At 51.6% G+C, this 23,199-nt stretch overlaps 1 protein-coding gene across 2 annotated transcripts in view; it reads right to left on the reverse strand.

Annotated features, from left to right (window-relative positions):
- Window positions 1-18,073, reverse strand: part of PRDM6 (PR/SET domain 6) — a 79,349-nt gene extending 61,276 nt beyond the window's left edge. Inside the window, exons 1-3 of one of the 2 annotated variants that reach the window (XM_064501685.1) lie at window positions 17,793-18,073; window positions 16,746-17,274; window positions 8,115-8,422 (exon numbers count right to left, since the gene is read on the reverse strand). In XM_064501685.1, the coding sequence (XP_064357755.1) occupies window positions 8,115-8,422; window positions 16,746-17,265 (828 nt within the window). In that variant the 5' untranslated portion in view covers window positions 17,266-17,274; window positions 17,793-18,073. Of the gene's footprint in view, window positions 1-8,114; window positions 8,423-16,745; window positions 17,275-17,618 lie in introns of both variants that reach the window. The other variant, XM_064501684.1, reaches the window with a different exon arrangement.
- Window positions 18,074-23,199: the final 5,126 nt, after the last annotated feature.

The following is a 23,199-nucleotide window of genomic DNA, read 5'->3' on the forward strand; positions in this document are numbered from 1 at the left end:
AAATGATTTCAGCATTGTGATTAAAGTGATGCAGCGTTATTCACTCATGCCTGAAGACTTCATTAAAGTTCCCAGTGGCATCGATGGGAATCTCGTCTGAGCAAGGGCCGATTCACAACTGCAGGTATTAGTCCTGGAAGCTCACGATCTGCATGAGGCTTGACAAATTAGCTGGTTGCCAGCTATGACTGAACCTCATCTACAGTTTGCAAAAAGACTCTTCAATAATAACCTGCATTTTAAGATGAGAGCACTTAAGAGGTTTTCACCAAACATATTGCTAATTTTCACACAAGTAGGAAGCACTGTGGTTTTGTGGTTGATGGCTGGCACTTTGCGGATTTATTGTATTTGTTTCAGTATAGGAAAATTTCTAGGGTGTATTTGCTTTGTGACATAATGTCTTTATTATGTCTTCCAGAAATAATTGACCCAAATCAAGTTACACTATATACACTATATCTATTAGTTAATTAGACCTTTAAGATGCGACAAATAAAACACATTATTGACTTTTATATCTTCAATCAAATAAATATTTACAGCTGCAATTTGCCAAAATTATTTACCTTTCAATAATGGATCACGAAGAGAATATGCGCTACAGACTCAAATGAATGCCTTGGCCATCAGCAAACAAATTGCAAACAAAAGGAAAAAAAAACCTTTCCAGTTATCATTGCAGTGCATAAATAGCTGATGTAGTTCTCCTTTGAAGATGTGTGATCTTTTACATTAGTAGACTTATTTCAATGCATAATTGACCTTGAGATGGAGAATAACCTCATAGCAGAGTGGCTTTTCTTTCAGTGAACAATGAGCACAGATATTAGAGGACGTGCCTCTTGTCAATGAGCATTGCTGAAATCTGCCTATACCACACTGGGACAATCAATTGTGTAAATGATTGCAATAATCAAGGAAATTGCCTAATTTATAAATCCTGGCATACAGCATTTTAATGGATTCTTACATTTTAATGCTGATGCTTTCAAAGCCAAATGAATTGTTGTCCAAGCTGTCACTACACAAAATGATAAAAACATTCAGTCTTGCGGGTAACTACATCTCATGGATATTCAGACCACCAGGTACATAATCACTCATTAGTGAATTCTGTGATAGTTTCCAGTTACAAAACAACAGCAAAAAGCCACAGTTTCCTTACAGAAGAGCCTTCGCTGCAACCGAAGACTAAAAAAATCGTTGAGCGTTAGTAAACCAATATACTTTAAAATATTCCTAACCCTCTTCGTCCAAGTACGTCAGCTCGCTGTTTTACCCTTTTTCTTACTTTTCCCACACAGAAGCAAACCACCTTATTTCTTTAACTAAGAGGCAGGTCCAACACACAACCTTTAGATCACGAATCACGTATGCGGAGGCACCATTAACACGGCAGCAGAACGAACGGAGGGCTCGCTGGCATGGCTATAACTAGTAGGCAATGCTACCTAACCGGCCCTCCAGCTTGCTCTCCATCCTTACGCCGGCTCCCCAGATGTCCTTATACATAGATTGCTATTCTCAGTTAAACCTTAAGCAATTGATTTCAGCCAATAGTGGGCTGCCAGTACTTTACTTACTGCTCAATCTCACTAACCTGACATTTATGGTGTACTGATTGGCCTCTGTCAGTGGTGGTGGTTGTAAATTCACTTTGAAAAGCTTTGTGTTAACAGCCTTCAAGCAGGCTCGGAGACGAGTACGAGCAGGCGAGCTGACAATTGCTCGACCTCCTGCCCTTATTACAGTGAGTAAATCAGGCTTTGAGCCATTAGGCTGGAGCCTGAGGCCTACACAAAAAGGATTGACATGACTAAAGGTCAACCTCTGTCACACATGTGTAACAATTTGGATAATGGAATTCTGTAACTTATCTGGAAAAGGTGCCAAATGTGGAGACGGAAAGTATATGCTATGCTGAATTTGCCAGCTTTTACGTTATTTAAACGGCTGCATTTTTCAGCCACTACACGCTTGATGACGTGAAATCTGGGGGAACAAAAAAAGATATAAAGAAGTGATTGAGGCAATTTTGCCAAATACCAAACGTTTTTTCCACCCTGAGAAGGGTGTGCTGCAGTTTTGGTTTATTGTATCTATCACCAATATATTATTGGCATCGGATATGCAATATATTTTGGATATCCATATATGTCATTAAAATACTGCCTTTATTCACCCACATTTAATCAACAGTCAATAGAAATAATTCATTGCTAATGGTATCATAAATTAAGTGTAATTTCAAGCCTTACAACCTAGATTTTACCCAAAAGTGAAAACTGCCTTTACTAAGAAATTCAAATAATAATAATAAAAAAAGAAACACTCAAATGCTTCCAGAATTTTGGTGACTGGAATACAGTCACTTTCGAACAACATGGAAAGGCAGGGGGTCAAATAAGGACAGAAATGAGTGTTGGTATTTATTTGTTTCATTTCAACATTTTTGTGCATTACATAATAGAATCTCCCAAGTGAGATTATACTCCATGGAAAAACAGGCAGCCACTGCAAGATCTGGGAATTTAGTGGGGGGGGGGAAACCCCCGAGGATTCTGGGCGCCCCTGTGTATGCTCTGTGCAATACACACAATTTCTGTTCTCAGTAACAGGGTTGAGATTCTGGGGCCCTACACAACTCCCCACCAAAATGCATTCCAAACTTCCCTCCTTTTAAGTAAGGGGAGGATTAGTCCCCATGCTGAATTATTTTTGTCACACATGTTCTCAGGCTTACATTTGCCCAGGAATACAGTAGACACCTTGTGTACGTGGAACAAATATACTAAAGACAGAGGCATGAAAAAGTCTTATCGAACACACAGAATTTCTAAAAGAAACATCAAGTTTTAATTTAGCTGCTCTAAGGAGAAGAATTATCAGATATAAACTAACTCTTACATTTATGATCAAAGTTGAGATGTTCCTCAGTAAGGAATATATAACTTACAAAAGTTAGCTGGAAAAATGTGATACTAAGTGATCCAGAAATACTAAGGGGAGCAAGCTGCTTTATAGCAGCTTAGCGCAATTTTCTTCTAAGGTGCATAAATTAAAGAAGCTGGGGTGCTGAATGTGATCTTAGTGAACTTTCAGCTCGGCGAGCTACTGAGCACAACGTTCGTGTTATTTCCTCTAGGCAGGACATGAATTTAAAATCCACAAAAAAGTAAAAATCTTTGTGCTCCTTTAATAGAAAATAAAAGCAGGGTTTATACACACGCAAAATCCGCAGAAAAGGCAAAACAAAACAACAACAGAACGGCACCAGCCAGGACTCTGCATAGTTTGAGATACAACAGTAATATAACAAAGGTTTATTTTGAAGCTAAAATTATTTGAATTTCATGAACATGACATACTTGAAACCGAGCTGACAAGCAGTCTAGAATACTAGATGATGGATTGCTGAGAAACATAATTTTCACTTTACTAGAACCATGGCATGCAAATAGTTCAGTCCCCTCGTGCTTCGCTCTAACAGCGAATCGAGTGCAAAACTGCAGCTCTGAGAACCTGCGCGCACGCCTGGCACCGCAGCTGCGGCGCGCTCCCCGGGGCAGGGGTGAGCACTGGCTCTGCAGGCACACCGGCGTGCGGTACCCGCGGCGCGGCCCGGCAGCGTGCCCGCCCTCGCTCCCCGGCACGGCCCGCGCAGCGCTGCCTTGGGCTTCCTTCGGAGCACAAACCGGCCAGGAAAGCGGCGCTTTACCAAAAAGATGGGCACACCGGTTAATTCTGTCCGCTTCAGAGCAAAATCAGGACCATTTTTAGTGTTTTGTAATTGTTAATTAACGTCCTGCTATATGGGTATTTTATTATCCCTGAAGAAAACTAACATACGAAAAAACGATTCTTTCGCAAAAGCAGAATTTTAAATTAAATCAAGTTAAAACAAAGTGAAATTACAGCTTTGATATTCTTGGACTATTCCAAGAAAAAAACAATTTGATCTCCGGCAAAAAACATGAAAGACGGCAAACTGTTTATCAGGAGAACGACAAAAAGGAAACTACGAGATTCCATCCTTTGATATGTCTGTCAGGAAAACTTGCTTCAGCTAAGCTGCATTTGCAGGGAAAAAGACCATTACTGTTTAGCTGTTTCCAGAATTCACGGTTTAAAGTTCAGAGCCTGAAAAACTTCGACCACTAAAATGTATACGCCTTTTAAACTTCTGTATTTTGTTCTAATAGAATTTTAAGCCTATATCGTGTACATTCCTTAAGTCTCCTCTTATTAAATTTTGATGTTAAACAGAAAGGGGAAACCATGTGCAACTAGATTAATTCATCTCCAGGGAATAAGGACACATTAATAATTGAGATAATGTTTTCATATATGTTGGAATCAAGCGGGCCTTTTCACTTCTTTATTAGAAAACACATTAAGGGAAAATTATCTCATTCTCATCAATAAGGCCTAATTGCTGAGAAAGTCTCTGTTTTCTTTGCAATAACATTAGAAAAGGATTGTTCTCATTACTTCAAAACGAAAAAAAAAGATCAGAAATATTATCAAGCACTGTTGGAACAAATGCCTGTATTACCAAAGAGACTGTTTACTTAATACACCCAGTCCTGTTTTTGTTTTAAACAAATCAGAGTTTATTGTATTTTTATAAAATACAAGCAAACTCTGGATTGGATAGAAGTGGGCCAAAGGGGAAAAAAAGAACTACAACTAAAAATGACTAATATTTTTGGCTTTCTGAAGGGCTGATCTTTCTGTAAGTTATAAAAAATGATCTTGGCTGATTGCTAGAGAACTCCATGATTTCCCATGAACACCCATAGGTGTCAAGGCCTGTTGTGAGGTAATGGAACAGTATGTAATTTACTCTGAATCGCTGTACATTATGCTATATGGATTACATACAAAGCAAACACTGAGTGCATGGTGGGAACACTTGTGCAGACAGACCGAAGCCTATTTCCACAGTGTCGAACGATACATCAAATGCAATGCTTCTGATGTTTCCCACAACAAAGCTAACAAAAAGAGCCGCCAAACCAGTAACGATGCTTAAAAGTCTTTGCAATAGCGCTTCTATTTATTTGGTGCACACTGAAAACAAAGAGCTGTACATGAAAATAAACATCTATCAACCTAACTTTGCAATGCTGAGGGAAAAAATATTAGAAATCTATTTATGATACTAAGAAAGATAAGTTTCCTCGATAAGATCCATCAGGACTTACCACTGAATAACTCGTCTGTGGACATTTTTATGTTTACAGCTATCTTGAAAAGATCAGTGAGAAAGAATTGACTAGAGCCACAGTTTTATGAAGGGACATCGATGAGACATTCCTTTAATATTTACAGTGTTCTAATCCACCCTCTTATACCACACAGACTACAAGAATACAAACTATTCAAACATATACTTCCTATTGTTTTTATTTATTTTCTTAAATCGGCTTTGTAAATTGACACACGCTCTCTGATGACTTTCCTGACTATATTTGTTCTTTATTAAACATCAGTGCTTTGCTAGATAAAATGTACCAAATAGAAAGTCAAATAAATGAGAAATGGCCAAAACGTTATGTTTAACTAAAGCTTAGTGTATGTGATTCTTGCAAACAATTTTTTGCGTTAACAGAAATAATGTGAGACCGTGAGCTACCCACAACACCTCCTCTCCAAAACAATGTAATTCTTATTTTGAAGATGATTCGCTTAAAATACGCGTGCGCATGCATGCACACACACACATTGCTCTTAGCCAACAGGAAATCTGTGTTGTGTGTTACAAACGAAAGAGCAAACTCGCACAAAAACTCAGCTGACACCCGTTGGTGGCCTGAATTGGGCATATACATCAGTCCTGTGTCTTATTTTTCCTTTACATCTTTTGCTTCTTTGCTCTCGGCTCTTTCCCTCACCATCACCACCCCCCTTCTCTTCCTCCTTTCCACAGTTAAGCTCTAACTTGTTGGGCATTTTTGCAGTGGGTACTTTTGCTCTATTGGTACATAAATAATACCAATCTTTCATCTGATCTTTTCAAATGATTTTTAATCTAAACCGAAATTAGGCTAAAAAAAATCTTGCCCATTTTAAAAAAAAGTGTATCAATATTTGTAATTTAATATGGACAAAACTGATTCATATCCAATGAATCAAATTTTTTTAAAATTGATGAAGTATTTAAGGCTACCGCAAAGTACTCTAATTCCATTGACGTTAGCTAAATTTCAATGATTTCTGCAAGCTGAGGATCTCTCTTGCTTATTTTATCATTTAATATTCTGTTAATTAATATAGTCTAAACCACAAAACCCTTCTTCAAAATGATAATAAAGCCTCCAACATCATCATAGAGTGTTTCATAAATATATTTGATTAATAACATATCCCAAAATTCTCTCTTCACAATCAGTGGGCTTTGGTAGAAAAAGAATTAAGTCCAATTTATTAATAAATGCTATACAACAGAAATTCCAACCCCACTGAAGGCAGCAACAAAACCCCCAGTGACTTCAAGTTATGCAGTATTTTACTAAGTACACATACGTGTTTTCTGGGACCGATCTTTTATTCTTTTATGTGAAACTCTCTCTCTTGCCTCAATGACTCACCTGTGTTAATACTTTAAAACAAAGCCCTTGATGTATTATTTTTATTTGTTTGCATAGAGGAAACGCATAGGAGCTCTTGCTAATGGAAACAGGGCACCCAGATCAGGTACTATGCAAAAAAATAGCAAAATGATGAAAAGAGATATCAGCAGTGCCAAAGAACTTATCACCTGCACATTCACAGGCTCTCTGTGAACAACTGCTGTTCACAACATCTTGGCTCCGTAACACCAAATGTCTTTCAAAAATCCTGTTACTATGTACCACTGAAGACAACAAGAACACTATTGGCATCCTCACAGACTTTCGGTCAGGTTTCTTATCGGCGAGCATGCCCCCTGATTTTCTGAAGATTACGATTTGGTCTAGATGAGCGGAGCCAGAAACATCATCTGCCGCTCTACAGGCAGAGTCCTGCTGGCTCCCCACGGGAGCTCCCCTTGCCGCCAGCGGGAGCTGCAGCCCCAGGGGACTCACAGAACCAAGAACTGACACCTCCGGCACAAGGCAAAGCAGGAACGGACCGTTCCTGTAGATAAGAAGTACTGAGCCACTTGAGCCCTTACCACATCCACGTGCAAAATAAGCATATATTGTCTTTTCTTTCCAAACTAACACAAGACACTGTTGTCAGCATTTGTGTACAAATTATACCTAAGCATGAAACTCCAGTGCTTCACTGGAGACCAGTGTAAATTGTTATGACTAGCAATAGCCATGGGTGTCCCCGTAAGGCTAAAGGAGTACAATAGAGGGTCTACGATCTCCTCAGCCAAACGGCAGCCAGTGTTCACCGCGAAATAAGCCAAACTATCATGCCCTGAATGCCTTCATATCAATCATCAGTGTTGTCCTCTCTAAGAGGGTGACAAATACAAAAGACCATCTCAAAGGGAGAGCTAAAAGTGGCTTTCACACAACAGCGCTGAAGGCATCGCGAGGGAACAAATAGCTAGTGCATGACCAGAGTTGCACTAAATTGTGAACAAGCACTAACACTTTCACTGGGGGAATGGCAGACCTGGAGACTTGGCCCCTGCTCTTGTTTCAGCATCTTTATCAGACTGGCTGTAAGCCATAGCGACAGTCCCAGGATGCAATTTGCCATTTCAACCCATGTCTTCTACTCAAATTAAGATGACACAGCCCATACTGTGACCTGATGGCTCCTTGAGCTATTGCTATTCAGACCAAAATAGGAAGAATTTTTTTGTTGCAACCTACAGCCTCCTCTGGAAATGCCTCTGTGTTTCACATCACAGCATCTGCAATCACCTGCTCTTCCTACGCAAACCAAGTTCAGCTGTGAGATGCCCACTGGTTTTCTGGGTACTCTTAGTGGGGCAAGGTTTTTGCTTGCACTGGCTATCGACTACACTTCAAAATCAGGGTGAGCTTTTACTCAAATCAGGGTTTTTCTTCCACTGGGATCAAACCACGTCGTTCCTACATACAATTACACTTGACGTCTACTTCGAAATAATCAAACGTGACAAGGAAGGAAAGGTGATGACTTACTTCCCAGAGATGCTGCGTGTTCCTGATGGCTCCTGCTTGAACCTTCTCCGGCAGGAGGAGGACTCCCTGGAAAGGCCCTATCCAGGTGCCCTGCTGGATCCGCTGCGCCGCACAAATGCCATAGGCCAGGCCAGGCACCGTGCTAGTGCACAGACACACTTCCCGGGGCAGGTCGCGGAGCCACTCGGGGATCTCGGGCGGAGGGCCTGCTGCGGCAGCACTGCTGGTGCCCACGAGACGGCGCAGGGAGTGGAGGGGCCCGTGCATGGGGCACTCGCCGTTGCGGTTGTCGGCACACATGTCACATCCTGCAAGGCAAAGGCGAAAAAGCCCTGTGAATATGGTGCTGCCAGCTACCACCACGATTGCTACCCCAGGCAAGATCTCGCAGATTCCTCTGCTTTTCCCGTCATTTAATGGCAGCCCTATATCCATACACACCATGCCCTTTTGTACATCGCTTAGGCCAGCTTTCCTAACCTTACCAAAGCCCTTCGTAAGAAATCCCAAAGGCTCTGCAGAAACCCTGCGGACACTTTGTAAGCCCAGTGTGTTCACAGACCTGCCAAGACTCATTTATTGTGACACAGTTTTTAAGATTAATTTTTTGACTAATAAAAAGCCCATTTAAACCGTCTTGCTCTTGTGATGAAGGGTTCTGTAATGTGTTTCAATGAGGCATTTTAAATCACGCTCGTAATTTCTTACAAGTCTCCCTCACTCGGCTTACCACAGCTCAGCCCAAGGGTTTAACTGGAATGGGATTTAATTTGATCCTTACTTTGAACCAACATCCACTCTACTTTACGCATTAACATGTGTGTGCAGGCATGTCTATTTAGAAGATAAAATAAATAAAAGAGAACCTAATGAACGACAAATTGGAACATTTTATGTATGCTTGCTTTCTCATAGCCTAATCTAGTCTTGAAATTGAAAATATGTGGCAAACACTCCACATCTGTAGCACACCTTTGAAAATGCTTTTTTTCCTGGAGCTGGAACACGTCCTTTGCCTGTTCCACGTGGCTGAGGCTAGGAACAAAACCAGCACGCCTGGCTTTGCGAACAGCTCCCGTGAAAAAGACCAGTGTGGAGAAACGTTAATTTCCCTAACTGCTGTTATTAATGGATGATGTTTCTCTATTTTGGGAAGATCCAACTGTGATTTTTCTTTTATGAGCAAAGGAAATATTGGAAAAGTGTTTCCATTACACACTATTGCACATGCCATGAATGCGCAACTTCCAGGAATACGTTTCATGCTCAGGAAACCCATTTCTCTGGAGGTATACTGAGTTAATATAACAATAAATCTATTGAAATAGGTTACTGTCTTCTGCACATTTCACATTTTGTAGCACAATAAAGGTTTTCATATAATCTATTCCAGAAACACAAACAAAGGAGAAACAATAACTATACCGTAGCACTCGCACAGCAATTCACAGATCTTTCCCTGAACAATTTTATATCACCTACACCCATTCTTATAAAAATAAAGCAAAGTTTTCACTATAGAAGCTGGAGCTTAGTGGTCTAAGCCACAGATTTAGCCTTGCTAGATGGCCTGTAACCACAGGTCCAATTCTCAGCAGGACTGACTCAGCTCTTCCTCTTTCCAAGGCAGATGCATTGAGAAGCTCCATGCAATTTATTATGTAGGGCCTCCTTCCTATGGAGCCTTCAAAAGAAAACCTGCCTCTCTATTCAGCACGGGTAGTAAAAACGGCATGTTCAAAATACGGCCTCAAATTCTCAAATTTTTTGACACGCTTTCTAAGCGCTATTACCTGTCATTCTCACTCAAATCGTACCACAAGAAAACAGTGAGCTCAGAAATATGCCAATATTTGAAAGCCACGCGTGGAAGCTAATATCCCTAGAAATCACTACGCCTTTCTTCGGGCCTTCCAGGAAACATCCACGTCCCTCGCCACCACCTCTCCCGCGCCGCGACAGCCTCTCCGCAGCAGCAGCGCAAGGCGCCGCGGGGGCGAGCCGGGGGGGCGCTGCTCGGGTGGGCGACCCCTCCCAGCGCCGGCAGCTCCCGAGGCCCCCGCAGCGCCCGGGCCAGGGGAGCGGGCCGAGCCTTCGCAGTCCCGCGGCACGGCACCGCCGCCGCTCCGCCGACAAAGGCACCCAGCGGGGACAGCGCTTGCTTTGGCAAGAAGGCGCCTTTCGGCAGGATGGTTAAAGCCTCCCCCGAGCAATATACCCCCACCGCTAAACGACCCCTTTGCTGGGCTAAGCCGCAACTGCGGAGGGGATTCGCTCGCTTGGCCACGTCGATCAGAGGTGGCTCGAGAGGGAGATGTGCAGGACCCCAGGAAAAGGTTTCCGACCCGTCCGGAGAGAAGCTTATCCTGCAGCAACTATTCCTCCGGCCATTCCTAAGCATGAGGGAAAGAACGGACAGCAAGTATATCGTGAGGGTTTTCTACTGGTGTTGTTTCCGCAGCTAGTTTGGAAAGTGAAGCATCACCGCGACATCTCTTCTTTCCCCTCCGAACCCAGCGATCAAGAAACCCTGTGTTTTTGGCACATCCAAAGAGCTCATGGGCTGCGCTGCAGTTTGGCACGCACAGATCATACGGGACAGGATCCCAAATAGGAAAAAAGAAACAAATTGGCATGCAAGTACACTTTAAACAAATCCGGCATCTCACCGCACAAGTTTGAAAGAAAACATTTGACAGGAAAACTGAGGGTTTAAAGAGAGGATGTCTAACCATGCTCTCAATTAGCACCCAGGCAGGCCCCTGAATGCGACCTGTCTGCACTCTGCTCGACCATCTTTTAGATGCGTAACTCTCCTCCCAACTGCCTGATTATTAATGGCTTTCCTGGAGACACCATGTCTCAGTAGCAACTGAAATTAAACATGCCACGGCATCTTCATGGCTCCGCTCAGGCAATTCCAGTGTCAATCGCCCGCGTCCCGCCACCAGCTAGGCGTAATTTTTCATGCGCACCACTTTCGTTCCTGCCCGGGACAAGGATTTCTTCACTTTCTCCCAACAGTATATGCACACGGGTGTGGGTGCATCACTTTATTTCTACCTCTTGAAGGAAAAGAGATTAAGAAATCGAAGAGAGGTATAAATGAAGCCCATGCCACTGTCATTTACAGAAAGTCGCACACAGTGATACTGTTTTCCACTCTCTGAAAACACTGGTAATGTTTTAATGCTTGGCAGCAGCAGTATCTTATCTCCTGCTGTGCTCCTTTCCCTTTGTCCTGCCAAAGCTGAAAATTTGGAAAACGGGACATCTTCTGGAACTGTTTTGGCTTATGGCTTGTGGATGAGAGGGAGGGAGTCATTAATGCTAACCAGTACTGAAATTCTTCTTAGCCGCATGCTTGATCTATCGCTAGTCTTTATTTGCTTTTTAGGAATCCAAACAAATTTCCCCATGCGTGGTATAAGGAGTAAAAGCCCTACTAGACGTATTTTACCTTGCCTTGAGTAAGAGAGTTAGTGCACTTCTTTCCCTTTCTGTGACTTACTTTCACCTAATGATACTTGGACACCCAGGCACACTTTCTACAGTGTTATACGTTTAAATACTTAAGCATATACATTTAAATACATGTATGTTTAAAGACAGCCACCATAGGTAGTGGATTTCTTTGCCTCAGAGGAGAAGGGAGGGAAGTCCTTAATATCAGATGGGGGGAAAAGGGAGAACTTTTTTGTAAGAGCAGGCTCCGTCTTGCCCATTACACGGGCTCACAGGACGATCAGCAGGACCATCTCCGTGGACCCCATGAAGTAGGATGTGACGCACTTGTTTATCACACTACTGGGGTCTCCAAACTAGATGGCATCCATTACAGCGGGGGGTGGGAAGTCCACGCAGGAGGGACGTGGTGGGGCAAGCCCAAACTTTCCGGAGGGCTGCCACACGCGGCAGCGAGGAGGGTCGCACCATCTCCTCCCTCCTATTTAGGCCTCAAAGAGTAGCTATGCGACGAATACAAGCCTCATCCGAGGACCACCAAAAATTAATACTTCTACTGACTGCAACAGATGCAGCGAAGCCCCAAATCAGGAGAAGATGCAAGAAATGTGAGAAGACTAAGGGATTTGTTGAGAATGGAAAAATCAAGGAGAACTGCAGGCAGGGTAGCGTGTCTCCTGACAAAACCAGGAGACTTAGCAGGTAAGGTCACTGGGAGCGCGGCACCGCAGGCCCAAAGGCAGCCAGATTCTTTGGAAGGAGATCACAGTCTCTCCCTTTCTACCCTCACCCGCTATAGATGGGAGGATTTAGGCAAGAAAGAAGCAAGGAAAAAAAAATAAATGATATCCTAGCAGAGCTGTTTGCTATGGCTCTTTTGGGAGGAGTGCAATATGTTATCATTTATTTGCCTCCATAAAAATGAACACAGCGTAATGCCAGCACTGTAACTCCACGTGAGTACACTTAAAAGTACTAAACTTAAGCCAAACAAAAAGGACTCATCATTGCCCCCAAAATATAATAGCTTCTAAACACTTTCCAACCTAAATAATACCACTAGCGCATATTTTAAAGGAAATCTGAGAGGAGAAGGCTTTTGTCAGTAAAGGTAGAGTCCAACATCATGTTTAAACCAGCAAACCAGCTGAAACAATAAATGAAAGAAACACGCTTCGCCTTGGCAATAATCTGCTTCAAGGGTGCAGCTATACAGGATACCTGCAGTTCCCGGGTATTGAAGAAGGGTGGCCTCTGACCCCCCGCCTCGTAACTCACGGCAAGCACGCAGGTATCCGCCGTAAGCGGCCCTCATTTCACACGGCATTGCCCACTCGCCGGCATAAATCACCGGGGCCGGCCCTGCGTGCCCGCGAGGGCCCCGGTGCCCAGCCAAAAAGGCGGGCGGGTGGGTGCGGGCTGCGGCTCCCCAGGCCCCAGGGGCTCCCCGCGCCGCAGCTGCCTCCCGGGCGGGCTGAGGCGCATCTCTCCGCGCTGCCCCGGCGACAAATCCGCCGGCGCCCCGCATGCTCGGCGGCTGCCCGGCCGCCCCGCCGGGGAGGACACGGGGACGCGCTCTCCCCCGCCGGCGGCTGCTGCCCTCGCCTCAGACCCTCGCTTCTCACCACGGGGCCGGGCCGCGGCTGCCCCGGCCCCGGGAGAGCCCGGCCGCCCCGCGCCGCCGCCCTGCGCCCCGGCGGGGAGGAGGGGGCCGCGCCGCCCGCGGAGCGACTTTGGGGTCATTTCCCTCTCTTTTCGCGAGGCGGGCAGGGCGGAAGAGGGTTTGATTTTTCCCTGTCTTCGACTGCACGTATGAATGAATTAAACTTCCGTGGCAGGTATGAGAAGGGTAGGAGAATATTGCGTGTAGATAAACCTTGCCACCCCCTGCCCCTGAGAGACCCCCATATACAATGCAGAGATGATGAATAGGCTCTGGGAGAGGAGATCGAAGTTCAGTCCGCACCGGCTCCACTCTCTCCTACAAAACTATAGGGCAATTAATTGTGGCTTGTCCCCTCATCCTTCATCTCCTGGTGGCACATATCGATGGAGATTACTGCTGATGGACCATTTTATCACCCTAAATAAACAGTCACCACCTTCTCTAACCTCAATCTAATATATGGCTATCTGCTATGTTTAAGGGTGCTGGGTAACTAATGATGTAAAATAGTTAAATCATATAGGTTACCAGCAGCCTAGAGAAAAAAAAAAATCCAAATATTCCTCGCACCGATCCACTTCCCAGCACGCTGCATGCACACGATCTCCCCGTAAACTGGAGGGGAAGGGCCGTGCAGACGGCTCGCCTGGGTGACCAGCCCTTTTACCCAGCGCAGGCACGGCGGCGGCAGGGGCCGGAGCCCGGCCGGGCGGGCGGCAGGAGCCTCCCCGCAGCAGCCGGGGCGCCCGGCCCGGCCCCCACACCGCGGCCCAGAAATACCCTCGTCCTTTAAAATGCAGAGCTGCGAAGGAAAGCGGTCCCCGAGCCCTCGCCACATTACCGGGGATTTAACATAATCCCCTTCCCTTCCCTGGCAGTAAAGACCGCCGGCCCTAATTAGCTATGTGCTTCCCCCCGGTAACCCCCTTGCAATTTAAAGCACTTACCTGCAGACGCGCAACGACCCGCTCCTCCGCGGGTGCGGCCCTCCCCCCCCCCCCCCGTTTTAGCTGGTACCGCACGATGAAGGGGGAACCGCCGCCGCCGTCCCTGCGCCGCGCCCGCCCCGAGCGCCCGGGCCCCGGCCGCGTCTCCGGGCGCCGCTCCGCGGGCGCGGGCGCTGTCCTGGCGGGGCGGGGCGGGGGGGCTCCCACGCGGGAGCAGCGGCCGCCGCCGGGCGCCTGGGGAAGCCCGAAGCGCTGCGCTGCCCGCGGGCCGCCCTGCTGTGCAGCGAGGGAGAGGCGGCCGAAAGCAAAGCCGGAGGGACAGGCAGCAGCGAGCGCCCTGCCCTCCCGGGTCGGCAGCGCGGGGTCGGGGCCGGGGCGGGCGCGAGGATCGGGCCCTGCCAAGCCCCAGAGCGCTCCGGGGGAGCTCCGGGGGGTTATTTGGAGCTAGGATTCAGATTAAAGCAAGTAAGTAGAACCCAGATTGCAGGCCGTCACTTCTCGCCTCACCTACAGCCCACGCCCTCCCCGCGGACGGGCACCCCCAGCGCAGCACACGCGGCGGGGCGCTCAGCGCGGCTGGACAGCGCGGCCGCCCCGGGCCGCGGCGGTGCCTCCCGCGGGCCGAGCCCAGCCGCGCAGGCCGGGGCCGCGGCTCGCTTTCCTGCGCGCCTGCTGCCGTGACGGCGGGGCCGCCGGCCGCGCTGCGATTCCCGCGCTCCCTTCGAGTTTGCGGGGGGATTTCTTTATTTTTAAGAACACGTTGCCCGAGGCGAACGCACCTTGCTCTCGGAAGGCTGAAACACCCACTCGGGCTAAGAGTTCTGCTGAAAGACAACTTCAAAAAAACCCAAATCACTGTTAGAGGAAGAGCTGCTCAGTGAACAAGATCAGTGACAAGAGTTTTTAGGCTGTTAAAAGAAAAAAAGAAAAGAAAAAGCGAGCAGCAGCAGAGGGAGCGAGGGCCCCGCCGGCCGCAGCGCACAAGCCGCCTTTGTGCGAGCGCCGCGGCCCCGCCGCGAAGCCTCCCCGACCGCCGCGATGGCGGAGACGCCGCGCAGCCCCCGCCGGCCGCGCCGCCGCCCGCTCCTGGAAAACGCTCCCCCCCGCCCCCCCCCCCGCTCCCCAAATCGCTTTTTTATCTTCCTTTCTCTTTTTAAAACCTTTATCTCGCAGATTTACAGAGCTGCCCTGAGAAGTAAAACATGTATTGTCTGAACAGTCCGGCTGGCGATTAAAAGTGCGCTTCGGATTCCATTAGGCGCGTGTAATTTATGAGCTCACGTTTTCTGCACCGAGAACAGAAAATACAGGAGTACTTTTCACTGCAGGGTAAACCCAAGCATAAAGAAGTCGCTCGAAACAAACCTGGTATCTAACATAGAAAGATTTTCAGTGTTAAGACGGGGGGAAACCCCAAATTCTGCGTCAACCTTTCCTCTTGCTCCCTGAGACCTGTGCACAACGCCTCAGGCTGCCCTCGCAGCCGCGGAGTTCAATCGCTACGCAGCAGAGTTTCACGGAAACTTTCAAAACAAACTCCGTCTCTGAAATGAAATTAAACGAATCCACGTTTTCCTTGGGCGTGCGCTTACGGTTTTGGGTGCCGTTTCTCTGTTCGACAGCCTTCCTTAAATAGGCATTTCGGGGGGGGGGGGAAGAACAACAAAAATAAAGAATTTTTATAAACTCTAGAAGAAGAGAGGGTGTTGGAAGCAACGGGAAAAAAGTACACAAGCTAAAGACATCTCCAGTGTTTTAACAGGGTTAGAGCTGTGTGCTCAGACTGCTAGTAATAAATTTGATGAATTAATACAGTTAATTTACTTATTTTCACCCCGATATTTTCCTCTGCCGTGTACTATCCACAGAGACAGGTACAAAAAAACAGGTGGAACCAGTTTCTAAAAATCACCCTCCCTAACCGATACAGATGTTAAATAATTGGGGCGTTGCCCCCCCTCAAAAAAAAACCCGATAATCGGCAACAACGGGATTAAAGGCCCCCTAACCACCACGTACAAAATGAATTCTGACAGCCAGACAGACGAGCTTTTTCCCTCTTGAAAGCCAGCTTGCTTTTCGCCTTAAATGGCCGTGTCACACTTTTCAGTAGGGATGAAAAATAAAACTAGCAAGGTGTTAACGAGGTCTGAAAGGAAAGCGATACTCCGAGACGAGAGGGAGGAAAACTTCGCCCTGGCCCTTCTGCTGAAAGCGGCAACTTTCCTCCTGCCCAGCGCAGCGGAGTACTTGATTCCTGGGGGCGCAGCGGGCCCCCGGCTGCCCGGGCAGGAGCTGGGCGAGCAAAGCACGGCCGGGGGGAGCCGCTTCCCAGCGGGCGGCTGCCGCGCCGTGCCGGAGCGCATCTCCCCCGCCGGCCCCCGGGGAAGCCCGCCCGCCGCAGCCCGCCTCGCCGGGGAGGAAGAGGCGCCGCAACCGACGCGAAGGCGCCTCCGGGGAGGGGAGAGCGGGGCAGCGGCTGCTCCCCGCGGGGCGGCGGCTCGGAGGGTGCCTCGGGCCGCCGGGGGCTGCGGGGGGCGGCACGATACGTACGGTTGTTGGGGTCGCCGCTGTGCTGGTTCAGGGGGATGATCTCCATGCGCTGCTGCCCGTACAGGTAGTAGTCCAGCTCCTCCGCCGTGCAGCGGAAGCGGGCGGCGCGCTCGCCGCACTTGCTGCCGCCGCCGCCCGCCCCGCACAGGTCCTTGCCCGGCGGGGGCGCGGGCGCCGCGCCGGCCGCCGGCTCGGAGCTCTGCAGCGGCCCGAAGACGGGGATCTGCGCCACGGGCAGCGAGGCCAGCCCGGCCAGGGACGCGGCGACGGCGGCGCAGGAGGAGGCGGAGGAGGACGACGGGGTGGACGAGGAAGAGGAGGAGGAGGCGGAGGAGAGGGAGGCCGGGCGCGGGCGGAGGCTGTCGGCCGGCGGCTCGGCTCGCTCGGGCGGCTGGAGCTGGGCGAGGGCCCCGCTGCTCTTGAGCTGGCCGCTCTGCGGGAAGAGCTGCTGCCAGTGCTGCAGATAGGCGGGATCCACCTTCAGGAACGCGGATCCGCCGGGATCGCCGGGCTTCAGCATCGCCGCTGCCTGCGGAGCGGGGATGGAAGGGGAGAGCGGCCGTGAGACCCCCGCCCGGCCGGGCTGCCCGGCGAAGCCACGGCACACGCGTGGGCTCCCCGCGCGGCTCTGCGGCGGCGGCGCCCCGGCCCCGCTTCCCGCCCGTGCCGGGCTCGGCGGGAGAAAAGCCCCGGGGCTGGGACGCCCGCAGCGCGCTCGCAGAGCGAGAGCCCCTTCGCTGCCGCCTGCAGACGCTGCCGCCTGCAGACCCAGCCGCCCCCAGGCGCGCCCCCTCGGCTCGGCCCGGCCCGGCCCGGCCCGGCCCGGCCCGACCCGTCCCTGCAGCCCCGCCGCACGCCCGGCCCCCTCCTTACTCCTCTCCCGGCGGCAGACAACTCTCCAAGTTCACCACAGGGAGAAGGCGGAAACTTCTCCCCCGTCTCCGGCAGCCCCCGCTTTCCAAGCCGGCCTTTACAGGCGGAGGACCTGGCCCGGCAGCAGCCCGGGCCGCCTGACCGCGGCCGCCGCCCGGCCCGCGGCTGCCTTACCTGGGCAGGGTGCGCGGGGACGGGCTGCTGCGCGGGGGGCGGGCGCGGCCCCGGGAGGCTTCGAGACGGAGGAGGGCAGCGAGGGGCTTTCCGCGGCTTTGCTTGGGGAAGCGGGGTCGCCCCCCCCGGGCCGTGGGGCCGGGCGGCCGCTCAGGTCCGAGCCGCCGGGCTCCCTCCGCCGCGGCTGTGCATCGCAGGCGCGCTCGGGCTCTCCGCTCGGCGCTCTGGCAGACTCCGGGCTGGACACGTGGGTTTTACGACAGCACAAAATACAAGTGTGTGTGGTGCCTGCGAGAGGGCGGGGAGGGAGCGGGAAGTTACCAGCGAGCCTCAGCGCTGAGCCTTTTTTTTTTTTGGCAACCTCCCCACTTTGTTCCTTGCTCAATTTTTAAAGGTGCCCCCGTACCCCTCCCTGCTGCCCCCCGCAAGCGCAGGGGGAACGACGGCCCGGCCCGGCTCCGAGCAGCCGTGCGGCGGCAGCCCGCTGCTCCCGGGGGCGGCCGCTCCTCGGACGCCCTCGCCTCGCCTCGCCTCGCCTCCCCCGGGGCTGCGGCGCCGCAGAGCCCTCCGCGGCGCGTCTGGGGCTCCGACACAGCTCCCACACGCTCTGCTGCCTGCGCCCGCTGCCTCTCGGCTACCTGTCCCGAGGGCTCCCGACACGGGCGAGGAAACTCACCGCTCCAGAGTCTCCTTCTCCTCTAACCTGGTCCTCGCGAGCACCAGCGCCTCTCTCCCCCCTCTCTATACTCACAAGCACAGACCAAGAGGTGTGCACATGGAGAGGCAACCTACGGCGACAAACTTCTAATCTCTGACTACTTTTTTTTTACCCCACTTGGCTTAATATTTGGCTTTTTCCTCCCCTCCACTCAGCTGTTGAGAAAGGTCACATATCAGTGAGCATTTAACAGGTTCTTCACTTTCTCTTCTGCATCGCATGAAAAACTAGACGAGCGCTATCGTTTGTCTTACATATATCACATGTGTATACAGTATCCTATACACTGAAGACAAAATATTTACATAAAGTGTTTATATCGTCAAAACATCTCTCGAGTATGAAGAAAGCCTACGCTGCTGGATGTCACGCACCACTAGGCGCACACCCGCTCACAAGCGCAACGTGCGCGCATCCCAACAAGCGATGCCATCCCCCCGCCCGGTTTCCAGCTATTGCTTTCCCACCCTTCATCCTCGCAGAGCCTGGGAAAGCTGCTGCTGTTTAGATTTTGTCTGTGTCTAAGGCAGGACATTTTAACACAAATTTGAACAGAGCTGGGGCAAAAAATGTTTTGACTGGCGTCACTTTGACAAGGTCATCCGTCATCTGCTGTACAGATTGATAACACCTAAGTTAAAGGCAAACACAAGTAGGAAAACCCCCTGATTTTTATGGGTTATAAAGCTAGCTATAAAAACCGTCTCAATGTCTTTGATCAATTCTATCGTGTCAGATACAATGAATTTTCAGTCCTCCCGCTCTCCTAATCCACTTTTAAAAAGTTCTGAAATACTGCGATTTAGCTGAGGCACAGAGGTGTAGCGTGGAGCCCTCTCCGCACACTCACTAGCGCGTGTATAAAGCGCTGACGGATATACAGAGCGGCGGATGGGGGCTCTAGGTTTTCTCTTTCTTTCTTTTCCCTGCCTTAATTCAGTATCTCGTCCTTCGCTAGTTCTTTCCCAGTAACATTTTTATTCCAGCTCCTCCGTTTGTTTTTATTTTTTTTTAATTTCCACCTATGAATTATTATCGTTTTCATTACCGGACACCTCTTTAAAATACTAAATCTCTTTTAGTGGCGGCAGTCTCTAAAAATTCGTTTCACGCTGGAAAAAAACGTGATGAAGTGGGGAAAAGCTCCCAGCTAATGGGCTTAAGTGCATTGTCAATATCTGCATTTGCCTCGAGTTGCTAACAGAAATATTCCATGTGGGTTCATATTAGGAGGACTCGAATCTGCAACAGCAAAAATCACTTGGGATTTTTTACAGCGAGAAAAGTATCACTTCGAGTGATCGCGGTGGCAGCACGAAATTTATAGCGGCTCTGCGCCGCGCTGCCAGCGGCCCTCCGGGGGCCGCAGGAGGGGGCAGGGGCAGGGGCAGGGGCAGGGCTGGCCGCGCTGCCCCCACGCCGCGGCGCCGGCGGGCAGCGGGCAGCCGCGGCCGGGAGCCCGCTCGCCGCTAGCCCTGCCCCCAGGCCCCGGCCCCGGCCCCGGCCCCGGCCCCGGCCCCGGCCCCGGCGGGGAGGCAGCCGCGGCCGCCTCTCCCTGTCACTCAGCCGGCGGCCCCGGCCAGCCCCGCCGCTGCGTTTTGCTCTCTAACGACCAGGTGGGAACGACGAGGTGCGACACGCGCGGGAGAGGAGGAGGAGGAGGAGGGGCAGGGGGAGGGGGAGGCAGCCGCGGGGCGCCGAGCAGCCGCGGGGACAGCGCGGCTCCCCGGCGCGGAGGGAGACCTTCCCTGCCGCCCGCCTCGCCGGGACAGACAACCGAGACACGCACACACAGACACGCACACACAGACACGCACACTGCCGGCCCTGCAGCCGCTCCTCCCCGGGGGCTGCGGCCAGCCCTGACCTCTGCTCTCGCCCCCCCGGGCGCACCGGCTTGTGCGCGGCCCTTCTGTCTCCCCCGAGTTTGTCCGCCGTCTGTTTGTTAACACCCCCCCCCCCCCGATGTGACTTCTGTGGGTAAAGACGCAGAAAATAAGAGTTTTTTACTGCCTGCCCCTTCCCCTTCTCGCTGGCTCTTTCATTATTTAGGGGACAAGCACTGAAACAAATCACATTGACCGTTTAGAAAGCGATCAAACCTTTACAAAAATCCATCGCCTACGAATCGATTGGCGAAAATTTGCTAGGAATTTGTTCAAAAGAAATAAATAAGGAGGGTAAGTGTATTAAATGCAAAGGGGGAGCACGGTGGTGTTTTTCTTCATTGATTAATGACCTCTAAAATAAAACAAGCGGGAAGAGGAGCCAAGATCGATAAATTAACTACCCAAATTCATCATTTTCCCTGGGATTTCTTTTTCTTTTTTGGTAAATAATCCCCAGGAAGGACGTCTGTCTCTCTGGGAACTCGGGGGTCGCGTTTGGGGCTGGGCGTAGAAGAGGGAGTAAACCCCTTTCGGGAAGGGATTGGATGGGGGACACCCTATCTGATTTCGTTTGACACACAATTTAAAAGTTTGCCTTTCATATTAATTAATTCTCCTGATCTGGGGAAGACAAATGGTCGGTACCTCTGACAGGAGTCCGATAAAGGATTCAGCAGCTTTCCTTCTTGCCCTAGGCGTCTCCTCATCCCAGTTTTAAGGTCATGAGCAGCCGAGTTAATAATTCATTAATATAGACATTTATTCAGATGGGATTCACGGAGATTCACGCTCCCCTACACCTCACCGCTGGATCCAGCTTCCCTGCGAGAGGAGGAGCGGGGCAGCCGAGGGGGCGGAGGAGGGCACGCAGCCCCGCGCCGACCCGGTTCTGCGGGGCGGCTACGAGGCGGCGCCCCCGTGAGCGCCCGCGCGGGGCCGCCCGCCGCAGCACCGCCCCGCTCCCCGCCGTCCCCCGCCGTCCCCCGCCGCGCCGCGCCGCGCCGCGGGGGCAGCGCCCGCCGGGCCCCGGGCGGCGGCGGGGAAGGGGCCGGCCCGGCGGCACTCGCCCCCTCCCGAGCGCTTCCTGAATTGAAACCCGGCGCTCGCCTCCCCCCCCCCCCCCTTTCCCCGACGGCATCCCAGATTAGACGGCAGCCACGGCGCGGCAAGACCGGGTGAGCCCGGCCGAAGGAGCCGCGTTTCCCCACCCCGCCCGCCCTCTGACAGCGCGCGCCCGGGTCAGGCCCGGGCTGAGGCGCGCAGCGGGCTGCGCCGCGCCGGCCGTGGCAACCGCCGCGGCGCGCTGGCGCGGAGCGTCCCGGGCGCGGGCCGAGGGGGCAGTCCCGCCCCCGAAAGCCCCGGCTCCTGAGTGCGCTGCACCGCCTCCCTCGGAGCCGCCGTGCTGCCGGCCAAGGCGGGGCAGCCCTGCGGCGAGCGGCAGCGCCGGCGCCAGGTGAAGGCGTACGCCCTGGAGCGCGCCCCGGGCTCGCCTCCCCCGCGGGCCGGCCCCGGCAGGGCCTGCGCCCGGGCTGCTCCCACCCCGCGGGAAAGAGACGCGAGGCGGCGGGCGAGACACGCGCGCCGCGGGGCCGGTGCCAGGCCGGAGGCGCCCCCCTGCCCGCGGCTGTCCACCCAGGCCCGCCGGGGCCGCGCAGCGGCCGGGAAGGGTCCCAGAGGGCGCCCGCGCCCCCGCCGGCGGGGTGAGGCCGGAGGCGCCACGGGCCGAGAGGTCGCTCACGGCGCGGCCTCTGCGGGGCCCCTAGCGGTCCCTGCGGGCTTCCTAGCGGTCGCTTCGGGCCCCTAGCGGTCCCTACGGGCTTCCTAACGGGCGCTTCGGGCCCCTAGCGGTCCCTGCGGGCTTCCTAGCGGTCGCTTCGGGCCCCTAGCGGTCCCGGCAGGGCGCTCCCCTGGGGGATGTCAACCCGAGGGGCTGGAGAGAGGCAGCTCAGGGCAGGGGATGCCACCTCGCACTCTTTCCTCCCACCGAGGACAAGGCAGGTGGCGTTTTCCGGGCCCGAGGGACAGCCCATTGCCCTGAGCCGTGCTCCCTGCTCAGGGAGACCCCCTGGCTCCGAGCTCAGCGCGGCCGGTCTCGACCCACCGGCCCCTCTCCACTTGCCCTCCGCCTCCCAGAGCTGCCCAGCGAGGGCTGCGTGAGAAAAACAGCTGGGGTGGGGGGCAACGTCGACAGCGTGGGACTGCCCTCTCCCTGCAGGGATTAATGTGATGCAGACGCTGGGCCCCTGGTCGGGCCCACTCTGGGGTATCCGAGGGATGAAGGGTCTCTCCAAAATGGGATGGAGATCCTTCCTTGGGACCAGCTAGCAAGAGACTGCCAGAGGAGGTCTGCTGCAAGCCATTGCTTTGGGGAGAAGAGAAAGCACCTGCCCACATGGAATTGGACTGAGATTATTAAATGATTTGCCAATGGCCACCAAGCAGATGCCAGCCAGACAAATAATGACTTTCTGCCACTACTGACCTGATACGGATGTGAACTAGTGACCTTTGAGGTGAAATGCTCTATAGTCTATTACCAATTCCCTGAGCCACCAAATCCCCCTAACAGACAGATTCAAATATTTATGTCCATCAACAAAACAAACTCTGCTCCAAGCAAGGCATACTGCAGATGGGAAAAGAAAAGGAATTATTCAGTTGTAAAGACCAAGTAAAAATACGTTAGAGAAGAAATAAAGTTGAATTAAACCATGCCAAATTTGGGTTAATTTCATTCCTCTTTTCACTCACATCCCCTCTGAAAGTATTCTCAATTAGGTGAGAATTGTTAACCGTTCAG

This window comes from Dromaius novaehollandiae, chromosome Z (assembly GCF_036370855.1).
Source record: "Dromaius novaehollandiae isolate bDroNov1 chromosome Z, bDroNov1.hap1, whole genome shotgun sequence".
NCBI classification, from domain to species: domain Eukaryota; kingdom Metazoa; phylum Chordata; class Aves; order Casuariiformes; family Dromaiidae; genus Dromaius; species Dromaius novaehollandiae.